Genomic DNA, 13,207 nt, shown 5'->3' on the forward strand with positions numbered 1-13,207 from the left:
GACTTTTTCAGCAACACACACACACAAATACTGAAAGAACAGAGAATGCTACTCTTCCAACTCTTTCTCTATAAAAATGGTTTTTAAAAACCACAAAAAACTTATTCTCAGATATTATTCTTTTTTTTTTAAAGTAGAAAAATAGCTTAAGTTTTGTTCATTGGGCTGAGAAACTGAAAATATGATCCAGTTGATGTTTGTTTCAAGCTGTAGTGCTGAAATGTTGGCACAGAGAGAAATCATTCAAAACTATGGATATGGGAGGCTTCTTGGAACTCTGGTGGCTGGAAAAAAAATAAAGTGGAAGCAAAATTGAAATATATTTCATAGTGGAAGGCAATGAGAGAAAGACCGATGAAAAGCTTACTAGATAGGTAAGTTCCTTGAAGGCAGGAATGATTCTAGTACAATATAAACACTCAAAACATTAACTATTCAATTTTAGGTAACGGGGCTTATTTACATTGAAGAAGTTCAAAACAGCTGCTCTAGAAACGAACAAAATACATTTCAAAATCCTCCTGAATTTCTGCGTACTGGTGCTATAGATTTAAAACTACGATTAGACTTCATTTGGTCCAGACTGCCAGTAAGATATGGTCACTACTTGGTTTTGAGGAATCATAGGAGACTGTTCAAACCATTTCCAAACATTTTCAAGACAGTTGAGACTTTTAAGACTTCTTTTCAGAAGGACTGAAAGCCCTTTAAGCTAGTTAGCTATGACAGCTATACTGCTAAATGAATCAAACATACTAACTTCAAGGACTACCCTCACCAGCCTAGAATCTCATGCCATTTCAGATACACTAGAGTGTTTCCAACTAAAACTCTACTTAGGTTTTTTTTTTTCTTTTTTAGATTCCACGCAAGAGTCTTCTGGTTAGTTGGAAAATTGAAACTGTGACAAAGACAATCGAGCAACCAAGAACAGAAAACAAATTTCAATTTTAAAAGAAAACTCAATGGGGGCAGCTAAGTGGCACAGTGGATGGAGCACCAGCCCTGGAGTCAGGAGTTCCTGAGTTCAAATCCGGCCTCAGACACTTAACACTTACTAGCTGTGTGAACCTGGGCAAGTCGCTTAACCCCAATTGCCTGACTAAAAAAAAAAAAAAAAAGAAAGAAAATTCAATGAAGTTCTTTCAGTTAAAATGTTTTTTTTTTAATCTAAACTATTAGTCTGGAGAAGAAAATGGATTTAGAAAAAGTAAGAAAAACCAAAGGAAAATAAGGAATATTTCATTTCAGGACCAAAAGACAAGCAAGGTTAGGTTCTTAACGTTCATTCTACTTTTAATTCAATACACAGTAAAGTTAAACTATCCTGCCTGATAATAGTAAGGTTTTTGGCAGTGGAATTTAGCCTAACTGTAAGATGAGGCACATGAGTTCAAAGGTACTCTGAAAGTATTTGCAAAAGCAAAAGTAAAATGTTAAGAGTGACTTCTCTAGCATTCTGATAAGAGGACCACCTTTCGTGTTTTGTGAGGGAAAAAACAGCAATAAGAGGAACAAATAAAGAGATCACAGTCTATCAGCATAGCTTACATCGAATTTTTGAAAGAAATCCTTCAGTAATTTGTAAATCTGCATTCTAGACACCAGCAAGAACCTAATAAAAATTCTACCATTAAAAAAAGTCAGCAAATACAAAGAAAGGTGTTAACAGGGCAGCTAGATGGCGCAGTGGATAGAGCACCGGCCCTGGAGTCAGGAGTACCTGAGTTCAAATCCAGCCTCAGACACTTAACACTTACTAGCTGTGTGATCCTGGGCAAGTCACTTAACCCCAACTGCCTTACCAAAAAAAAAAAAAGTATCCAGCAGAGACAGGCAGCTGTGTTAACAGATTTCAAGTTCTGGACAGTCATGAAGCTGCTCAAGCTTCAGGAAGCTAACTCACAAAGACCAACATTCTAGATTCCTAATACTGATTCAGCACAGTGTCTTTCTGTTGTGAGGGTTTTACTCATCTTTCTTTCTAGAAGATAAAGTGTTGGGAGAAAATCATTACTCCTTAAAAATTTCAAGTACTGCATAAAATTTATGAAAAAGCTGCTTCGATGAAGAAACACCTAAACTAGGCCTTGTCAAGTTGAAAGTCCACAGCTATGTATAATTACATTTGATGTAGGTTTGGGGTTTTTCTAATCACAACAAAGTTGGGGGTTTTTTGCGGCAAACATTTAGTAAGTGCCTACTGTGTGTCAGGCATGGTATGAAGTGCTGGGGATACAAAGAAAGGTAGAAACAGTCCCTGCTCTCAAGAAGCTCACAGTCCAAAGGGGGAAACAATATGGAAATAACATTCAATCTAAATACGGGATAAATAAGAGATAATCAACAAAAGAAAGGCACTAAGGGCAGTTGGGAAAAGATTCTTGTAGAAGGCAGATTTTCAGTGGGGACTTGAACGAAGCCAGGGAAGACAAAAAGTAGAGATGAGGAGGGAGAGAGTTCCGAGCACAGGGGACAATTAGTGAACAATCTCAGGGCTGGGAGATGGAATGTTTATGATCCAGGAAGAGCCAGGCGGCCAGGATCACTGGATCACTGAGGATATGGAGAGGAGCAAGGTATAAGAAGACTGAAAATGTACAGGGTCCAAGTTATGAAGGACTTTGAACACCAGGACAAGGAATGTATATTTGATTCTAGAGATGATGGGGAGTTACTGGAGTATACCGAGTACAGGGCGAGACTTGAGGCAAAGACTGGCCAGCAGATGCTTTCAATAGTCCAGGGATGAAGGGATGAGGGCATTCACCAGGATGCTGGCAGAGTCAGAGGAAAGAAGGGAGAGTATAAAAGAGATGTCAGGAAGGTAAAATCGACAGGTTTTGGCAACAAATCAGTTATGGGAAGGTGTAGGGGTGCGGGTGTGTGGCTGGGTGTGTGTGGGTGTGTGTGTGGGTGGGTAAAGAACAGAGGATGACAAGATACAGCTTGTAGAAACTAGAGAGAACTTGAAAAAAGCTGGATCAGACTTAATCTTAGAAAAGCCCATAATACCTAGAAGCACACCCTCAGAATTTTATTAAAGTCCAAAAGAGATTATGATATAATCTATGAAAAATGGATAAAGTTATCCTTATGGAATAGGTAAGAGATGGTCATTCTAGACACCACTGTCCTTCAAAGAAACAACTCAAACTCACTGCCACATCCATCAAGATCTGACCCTAAAACTCTTCTTTTCCCAAGAGCATATCTTTTCTTATTCAGTTTTGACAAAAAAGCAGACCCAGAAGCAGTAAAATATCCTTCTGAAAATTTCCTTCTACGCACCTGTCCTTTATTTAACCACTTAGGTACTAATTTTCATTCATTTAAGATTAAATATGCTTAAATTACAGTCTGGACAAATGAGAGCAAATTTTGACAAGTAGTAAGGATAAATTCCTCTACATAGGCTTCAGTTAGTACAAAGTTGAAGCTAATTTACAAAACAACCCCCCTACAAACTCTTTCATGCCAGCATACTATAAATGAAAACATTACACCTGAGCACCTGGGTTGGCCTTGCCAGGATTCGAACCTGGATCATCTGTATGTCTAAACAGAGGCTTCCATTGAGCACAAGACCAGCTGCGGGTGCAAATCCCTTCCTTACAACTAAAACCATTGTCACTATTATAAGTGAGTTTTTGTTAAGGACAAGTATTACTTGACACTAAAAATACAGACAAATCATGATGTATGCAAACAAGGAAGAAAATGGCTTTAAGTTTCATCAACATGGTTTTATATTCTAAGGAAAACGAGGGCATGTTACCTTGGCATTTTTCTAGGTTGGGCAAAGCCTTGGACTTCTTCTGAGGGAGATTAACTCGAGGATCTCCAACAGTCAGACCCAGAATAGTACCTGCTGGAATTTCTGCTGGAGATGCTATTCCTTTAATGAAAAGGAGAAACTTAACAAAAAGTTATTCATATCAAATATGCGGATCAATTTATGTTCATTTTGATCTTTTCAGACTTTCTTATGGGCCTCCTTTCTCTAGAGCTGACGGGTTAACAACACTTGTTCTTTCAACTTTCCCATAGACATTTTGCAAAAATAAGTCATGATGTGTAAAGCATCACAAATAGTATGAAAGAATATAACACAAAAACAAAAAGCATTTCATAATGCAATATAAAACCTTTTTCCAGCTATTCACAGTATGGGCAAAATAAGAGAATGCAGTGATAGTACCCACATAATATTCAAGTAGATTTCAATTATTTAGTACCTAATTATATAAACTTAGCTATAATTTCACAATGACAGTCACTTGGAAATGATTACTAACTACACCTCCAAGGTTTTCTTCATATAGCACAACAAATAGCTAATTAAGTCAAAAAACACAAGAAAACAAATAAAACAAAACCCAAACACCTCACAACCTCAACAACTCTGTAATATGAAGTACACATATTCTACATATGTATGATTTCAAAGAGCTAACTATGTTTCTTTAACAGAAAAAAAGCATAAACATCAACTTTAAATTTGTCCAACTTTCCCATTTTAAATTAGCAATGAATTGTTTTAATTAATTCTATCTTTAAGACATATAACCAGCCTAAAAGTAATATGCATGTGTAACCTCCATATAAGTAGCCACCCCACACACACACCCTTATTCCCTCTTATATACCTCCCAACAATTCAAAAATGGCTTCTTGACGATGATGGACAGATACAGTATCAGGATTCTTACAGGTCTCAACCCACCAACTGTGAGGTACTGTCTCTCCATCTTCTACCTCCTACAAAATAATAAATTCTATTATCAGGTAAGATACTTCAGATCTTTAGCTTCTGTGTTGACTATGAAGACCAAATTTGTTATTTTTCTCATTTTTGTCTTGGCTAGTAGATTGACACTGTTCCTCTAAATAACCCACTAATTAATGCTGAATTAATAATGCAACTTAATTTCATAATTTCCAGAGATAACAAATATAGCTAATTAAACAAGGAACTGCTCCTATATCCTTTTCAAGATTTCACATATGAAGGAAAATGCATTAGGTTTTATTTAAGACCATAGATGTTGAATTGATTAAACTATTTCAGCACCTGACATAAAAAACTTTCATTTTTTATGTATATTTGAAAGCATGTACTTTTTTAAACAGTGTACTAAGAAAAGGCAGCCATCCTTTTTTTTAACCTCTCAAATAGTTGAAACAACTCATTACTGTTTTAAGAAATCTTAAGTTTAAAAAAATTTACTACAACATTCTTATAAATTTTAAGTATACCTTATAGTCACTTCAATGAGAATATGATAGAACTCAAAATTGAGCATAATTACTTGACAGAGAAACAACAGACCAGTGGAAAAAACACTAGATTCGAGGTCCAGAGGGACCTTGGTTTACATCATGCAGTTCTCACTGCATAGTTATAGGTAAGTCTCTCACCTCCTCAGAGCTTTGGTTTCCTCATTTGTGACATGAAGATAATAAGGTGTGTACTGTCTTACATCACTGTTGTATCATAAAAGACAATGTCTGTAAAAGTGCCTTGCAAAATTTACAGCACTATGTAAATGTCAATTATATTAAGTTCGTCAAAAGTTCTAAAAGTCCCTCAGATAATTGGTTGACCTCCCAAGAACAAAGAGCTTGAGCCACCACTATCTCAGTATGATCTTTATGTAAGATATATCCTTTTGGTCCCTATCACCTCTCAGTACTGCTTTAAAATGCTCTGTGACGGTAACATTGTCCTTGTCAATCTGCTTCAAAATCATTCTCAAATTAGACTAATCACTGATTGTGGTTATCTATCCCAGGGCTTCTTATACTTTTTCCATTCAAAACCCCTTTCACCCAAGAAATTTTTATGTGACCCTGGGTTTACAGGTATATAAAACAAGTATACGAATGAAACATTTACTGCCAAATTTTCTTCCACCCCCACATTCAGTCACATGACCCATGGTTTAAGTTTAAGAAGCTTTGATCTACTTCATGCTTTATAGCAGCACAATGTGTACTGTTGTATTTATGCTCTAGTTGGAATAACAGGATCAGGTATAAGCTTATAACCTTGTTTTATCTACCTTTCTAAAAGTTAAAAAGAATATCTTATCTGTTCTAACCATATCTGAGTTCAGAATAGCAGAGAAAGCTGAGGCATTAGGAAGCTAAATGAATGCCAAGTTTATACAGTCACTTAAAGAGGTTTGTCTCAGAACAGATTTCCTGACTATATCTACCAAGAAAATATGCCAAAACAAATAATAATTAAAAACCAAGGCCAAGACACTTCAGTTATGGTGTTATTTTCCTAGATTTGCTTCACTGGGAGAAAAGGGAGGTAAACAATGATAAAATGGAGAATGAGAAGTTTTATCAATTTCTAATACACTATCTTAAGTTAGATTCTGCATATTTGCTAGATGGTCTTAAGAATTATGATTGCATATATTCTTACAGTATAAATGGATGCAGTTTTCAGTGCCTCAGTAAGAATACTGTGAGACAGTGGACCAATCAGTCGATATCTGTTCATCTCCATTGTCAAATCACTAAAAATAGAAAAGAGGAAAAGGCTTTAAATATGAACTGCTATCATAAATAGCATGGAAAACAAACAAACATGGAGAAACTGGTACTGAGAATGCCCTAAGAGATTAGGATAAAGCAGCTATATACCTGACTACAATGCCAGTAGTTGAGGATGTCCACGAATATGGTTGAAATGGATTTCTAGTTCCATCACCCACAATTTTTTTCACTGGATTTGTATTTTTTTCTCCATCATCTCTCTTTCTTTTCTTGCAATTCTCAGTCTGTTTAATGTGGCGTTTCTCTTCATGTGGTATAAAACCTACTTCAGGGATAGAGGCAGCTGCTTCTGGAGGTTGCACACACTGACATACTATTTTTAGTTCCATTAATATGTCCTAAGGATAGAATTAGTTTAAAACATTTCATTGTTAATTTAAAATTATAAAGTTGAGCAAATTTGTTATTTTTAAGTAATATTTCTGTTAAAATTCACATAAACATATACTATGTATCCTTTAGGAAGTTTAAAGTATTTTTATGCAAGTTTCAACAATCTGAACTAAGAACCAGACAATACTGAATAGCTTAAATAAGCAATGCAATTTTAAAGTGGGAACACAATGAGAATATGGAAGAAAAAGTACCTGCTAAACCATGAAAAAACTCAATGAAGAAAACATCAACATTCTTAAAATGGTTTATCTCCAAATGGCACCTATTCTGCACCCTAATACTAGTGATTTTGTTTAATCTGCGTTTTTGTGTTATTTTAAAAAACAAATCTTGGGGGCAGCTAGGTGGAGCAGTGGATAAAGCACTGGCCCTGGATTTAGGAGGACCTGAGTTCAAATCCAGCCTCAGATACTTGACACTTACACTGTATGATCCTGGGCAAGTCACTTAACCCTCATTGCCCCATGCAAAAAAAAAAAAAAAAATCTCCAAACTAGGCAGATTTTAACCATCTTCTTTAAAAGCTAAATTATTGCTGAAAAAATCAGTTCTTATTTTTCAGTCAATATTTATTATCCTATAAAACAGCTTTGGTTTCTGTTTATATACTCAAATAGAGGACATTCAGCCAGGAGTGTTTAAATATCCCAAGTTTTTGTAGTACCTATTTCCAACAGACACTATTCTGAAACAAATAAATTAAAAAAGCATTATTCTATACTGAATGAAAAAAAAAATTAAAAAATTATACCTGTTTGAGAGTTGGATGTGTCCATAACCACACTTTTCTATTTACAGGAGTGTTACCAGTTCCACCCTCAGGTTTCCAAATAAATGTAACAGGGCCAAGCATTTCTTCAGGATATTTATCAGCCCTATAAAGGACTACAGAGCCTTGCCGTTTTCCAGACAGACAATGAACTGCTGCAAAAGTGAGTCCTAAAGCAATGAGATGTACGGTATCCTTATTATTGCAGTCTGAAAAGATGCTTTTAGTATAATCTCCTTGCCTAAACTCACTCTGGTAAGAGCATTAGAAACAATATGACAGCTATCACAGCTTTCCTTAGACTATCAGTTCTCTTAGCATTGACCAGAAGCCATGTTTCTTCACATCTTTCTTTGTATCCCCCCACAATTGTGTGTACAACCAGGGTAGGTGAGCTATACAAACATACTTGGCTCTCAGCAGTGGTCTAAAAGATCTTTGTAGGTGGCTGCTGTTCATTAAAATTCCGTTAGAAAAAGGACTGATTTAATTTTTTTGTATTATTCTTCAAAACAAATTGAAGCTGTATCCTGTGTAAGCTGTGTAGTTACATGACAATTCTTACCTGTATCTATGCTACACATTCGAGACAGTGCCTTTAGTATTTCTTCCTCTTTGCCATTTAACTCCAGACAACAGTAGTACGATAAATCCTGCACACAAAAGTGACAAAGAGTTGAGTTAAAAAGATAGGTTTGGGACTTTCTGATGAAGTAGGACTCAATGAAAGGTAAAAGCATATAAATGTCTTAAAATTCTAAAATCTCAAGATGATGAATTGCTTTCATTATGTTTATAAATTATCACTCTGAAAAGGTTTCAACTTAGCATCTGTAAATGTTTTTGTACAATTAATGACAGGGAAATGTTTCACACTTATGAATTCCAATTTACTACTTAAAAGGTGATGTACATTGTGTTATAAACCTCTGGAAAATCATAGCAATGCTGCCTACTTCACATGGTTATTTTAAGGATCAAATGAAATAACAGATGCAAAGGAAAGCAATTAAACAAAATCTTTCTCTACATAGGGTATCAGAAGGCTGTTGCTTCAAGGGAGATTTCTCCCACCTAACCCTCCAGAATATACTCAACATAAGTAAAAACAATGAAGCAACTGCTCAGTAGATACTCATCTTGCATATGCATACACTCGACATATTTATTCAAAATTTGGGAATTTGAGAAGACTTTATTTTTCGCAATGACTTATTTTTACCCCATACTCCTTGTACTTTACAACATTTACAATATACAATATTGATACAAAAGAATTTTAAAAGTTCAAGTTAGTTAAAAATTAACCAACTGATTGGTTATACACCCCCCAACACACACAATCACTTATAAACACACAAAAAAATCCCTGCAATTTTATATGTACCATTAATTTGCTTTAAAAAATAAATCAGGTACAAATACAAAAGAGCAATTGTTACTAGTTCTAATCTGCAGAGTCCAAACTAATAGTTTTTGTTGTTGTTCAATTGTTTTCAGTTGTATCTGATTCTTCATATACCCACCCATTTGGAATTTTCTTGGCAAATATACTGGAGTGGTTTACCATTTCTTTCTCTAGCACATTTTACGATGAAGAAACTGAGGCAAACAGCGTAAAATTATTTGGCCAGGGTCACACAGCTAGTAAGTGTCTGAGGCTGGATTTGAACTTGGGAAGATGAGTCCACTCATTGTTCAAACTAGCTGGTCAATGAGGTTTTGCCATACCATTAATTCCCCAAAAATGTCTCAGAAAACATTAAATAAAAACAAAAGCAAAGTAAATGAAAGTCCAGCATCATACCTGAAGGAGGCAATGCTTTGTCATTGCTCTGTAGGAAGCTCTATAGCTCTTTACTGTGGGACTCTCCCCTAAGCAGTATCCCCATTTCTTCACCATATGGAATCTTTTGGCATGCCAGATGTGAGTTTCTAACCACACATTCTTTTTTTGTCTCCGGTTAAATTCCAAGAGCAGGTTTAAGTGACATCTCCGAGCCTTGCGGCATTTGTTTTTTGAATGTTCCTTCTTCTGATGCTCTGTTTTCTCTGCCTATGTTGTCAAAAACATTCATTTTTTTCAGAGGTAGTTTTTAAATCTCACTATAAGACAGTGATTAATACATCTTATAACAATGTTAGATTGTACAATTCAAAACCATGAGGTTTGGGATTCAAGTTTTACTTCTTATATCTCATATATGCCAGAGCTTTTGTCTTGTTCTTAATTTGTGGCATTTTCTGATATGACACTATAAAAGATGACAAGTAAAATTATGTTTTCTTTCTCCAACACTTTCCTTCTAGTAAAACCAAAGTCATCACAATTAATTAGTTCATAAGGGGGAAATAACTGTCTGCAAGCAGGCTACTCATTGACAATCTAATGCTATCCATTTTGAAGCATGTTGCTTATGACACAAAAACACAATTTAGGTTAATAACCTGGAGCAATACCAGACTAAAGAACGTTTGTGATGAAAACAAACCATTTTTTTAAGATCTCAAAATGCTCAAACCTAAGATGATTAGGAAAAAGCTAATTAAACTTGCACAGGCTTAAAACATTCAGCCTTCTAACTTGAAAGCCAACTAAATTCTCCCCAGTGGAACTACTCTGCCACATCTAGGAAAGAATATTAGAGTTAAAAAAGGCTTCAAAGGCCAATCCAATCTCTTAGTTCTTATGAATTAATTCCAGTCTTGCATACCCAGTTCTCTCCTGGTTAGAGCAATGATGTGCCAGGCACCGTGCTCCATGCTGAGGATACAACTAAGAAAAAGACAGTCCCTGCCCTCAGGGAGCTTAGGATGGGAAGACATCACACAAAAGGAAACTGAAAAGCAAGGTGGGGAGAGAAAAGGGTACCCTGTACCAAGGCACAATGATGGCAGAGTCCAAAGCAGCAGTTTAGTTGGGAGGCAATGGAATGGGCTGGGCTTCTGGGCCCACTTTCTTTGTTTTGTTTTGTTTTGTTTTGTTTTTTAGTGAGGCAATTGGGATTAAGTGACTTGCCCAAGGTCACACAGCTAGTAAGTGTTAAATGTCTGAGGCCGGATTTGAACTCAGGTACTCCTGACTCCAGGGTCAGTGCTCTATCCACTGCGCCACCTAGCTGCCCCCATGGGCCCACTTTCAATGGAGGCTTTGGGAGGAATTTTTTGCTCTTCCCTCCAGCTCTCCACAATCAAAGCGGCAGAGGGGAAGGGTACTGATGAGGTGTGAGTACCACAGCTGAAGCAATTTTTGAGATTGTGTTTCCTGGGAGAGACTGGAGGATGGGGGTGAGAGGGGGGATTAAGGACAAATGGAATCCAAAGTGGTGGGAATGAAGAAAGCCTCTAGGCGCACACTTCCTGGTGTTTTAAACCCCACATCCGTGGACACCTTTCTCCCATAAATAAATGGCTGTATTAAAGTCCTACCTCTTTCTGAGCAATCTCTCGAAGTCTTCTGGGAAGGCGTTTCACATTATGGCTCATGGCCCTTCTTCTCATATGTCGGGGAAGAGTTTGAAACACTAGTGAATTGGAAGATTTCTGTGTCACTGCCTTCAACATGGCATTGATTTCAGCAGCTCGGGCTTGTGCAAAAGTAGACGCTACAAAGAAAATTGCACTCTTAGAATGCAAAAAGGTGATACAGAAAATACCCACAAAACATTTTATTTGCTTGATTCTTTAAGACCAAAGGAAAGGTAGAGTTTTTAGCAGCAGAACGAAACTTCCCTAAGTCGTCCTGCCTAAGATGTGCTGTAGTCCACTTCCCTAAGGGCACCTACCAGTTATATATTTGGGGATTTCCCGAGCAGCACCTGGGTGCCCTCCTCTCCATCCTGCTTGTCCTTTGCCCTTCTCTCCTCTGCATTGACCCTTGGAAGGCTGTTCATTCATACAAGGTTCAGAAGGTACGTGTGTCGATTTTGGCTGCTGATGCTGTGGAGCTCCAGAATGGGGCTCTAAGAGTTTCAAAAAGGAAACAATAAGTAACACTATCTAGTATGAAACTAAAAAGCGCTAAAATATCTCAGGCATAAAAGCTATCAATCACCCAACAATATTTATGGAGTACAAAACACCAGGCACTATAAGGCACACCCAAAGACAAATGAGACAAGATGCCTGCCCCCATAGCCCAGCGGGGGTGCTTACAGTCAGGACACATGAAGCACGTACAAATAGTCACAGGGGATATACAGCTAGCTGCCTTCAAACACTAGGAGGCCATCATGTAGAAGAGAGATGAGGCTTGTTCTGTTAGACCCCCCACTGACAGACCTAGGAACACCGGGTCAAAGCTGCAGAGAAGCAGATTGGGGACAGACTTCCTAACAATGAATTTACAAGCTGTCCAAACATGGAACGCCTTGGGACGTGATGAGAACCTCTGTATTCGAAGTCTTTAAAGGAGGGTGACTGACCATTGTCAATCACGAGGTGTTCTTCATAAAGCTGTGAAGAATGATTCATTTGGAGCCCTACTATATCTAATCAGTATTAATCCATTTGATATTTTACATAAACCATATAGGGCTAATTAGATAACATCGGTTCTTATAGTAGGTCTCAAACTTTAATCCAAGGCTCCCCACTTGTTTACCAGTTACTTGCACAACCACAAGAATGTTAACAAAGATATCTCCATTCTGCTTTGCTCAAATTGCGCATCTAAACCCAGAGTGGGTGTGATGCCTTGGTGCTTTGTAAAGTCCTCAAGTTATTTTGTACCTCTGAACTACTCCCTCTTGTCCAACATGAACAGGTGACCATCTTATGACCACTTAGTCACCAGAGATGACTCTTGCCTTGCCCATCTTATGAGAGATGTCTCGTGCTTCGACAAACCTGTGACCCCCAAAACGATATATTATTTTGGGGGCTGATACAACATTTCTGGCCCTCAAAACAAGGGCTATCAACCAATGAGATTTTGTATTTTGTGTTGCCTCTCCAGAATTTCCAGGTATCAAATCCTACAAAAACAATGTCCTTGGGACCAGGAGCACCTCTGATCATGAGGGAGATCTGAGGTCCACTTCATTAGAGGGGGGTCATATACCTTTAAATAAAGTGCTATTGGCTTAGAGCTCTGCTTCAGTGGCGTTTCTTGTAGACTGGACAATTTTTGACCCCACAAAGTCTAGGTCTAACTATATTACTCTATTGTTCATCCACTTGAGTAGATAGATAGCTTCCTATCACCTGCAGAATAAAATACTAACTCCTGATTGAAACTTGAAGCCCGCTCTTTTTGTTGTGGCAAGGAATTGGAAATTGAGGGGCTGCTCATCAACTGGGGAATGGCTGAACAAGTTGTGGTATATGAATGTAATGGAAATGATGAGTAGGTGGAGTTCAGAGAAACCTGGAAGGATTTACATGAACTGATGATGAGTGAGATAGAACAGAACCTGGAGAACATTGTACACAGTATCAACAACATTGTGTGTTGATCAACTGTGATAG

The 13,207-nt window shown here is 37.3% G+C and overlaps 1 protein-coding gene across 1 annotated transcript in view; it reads right to left on the bottom strand.

Annotated features, from left to right (window-relative positions):
• The window catches only part of POP1 (POP1 homolog, ribonuclease P/MRP subunit), a 39,112-nt gene that overhangs the window by 11,754 nt on the left and 14,151 nt on the right, over window positions 1–13,207 (bottom strand). Inside the window, exons 4-12 of the mRNA XM_043979174.1 lie at window positions 11,524–11,700; window positions 11,168–11,343; window positions 9,546–9,794; window positions 8,304–8,391; window positions 7,721–7,908; window positions 6,661–6,911; window positions 6,440–6,533; window positions 4,650–4,761; window positions 3,779–3,898 (exon numbers count right to left, since the gene is read on the bottom strand). Coding sequence (XP_043835109.1) covers window positions 3,779–3,898; window positions 4,650–4,761; window positions 6,440–6,533; window positions 6,661–6,911; window positions 7,721–7,908; window positions 8,304–8,391; window positions 9,546–9,794; window positions 11,168–11,343; window positions 11,524–11,700 — 1,455 coding nt within the window. The remainder of the gene's footprint in view (window positions 1–3,778; window positions 3,899–4,649; window positions 4,762–6,439; window positions 6,534–6,660; window positions 6,912–7,720; window positions 7,909–8,303; window positions 8,392–9,545; window positions 9,795–11,167; window positions 11,344–11,523; window positions 11,701–13,207) is intronic.

The sequence above is a fragment of the Dromiciops gliroides genome, chromosome 1 (genome assembly GCF_019393635.1).
Source record: "Dromiciops gliroides isolate mDroGli1 chromosome 1, mDroGli1.pri, whole genome shotgun sequence".
NCBI lineage: Eukaryota > Metazoa > Chordata > Mammalia > Microbiotheria > Microbiotheriidae > Dromiciops > Dromiciops gliroides.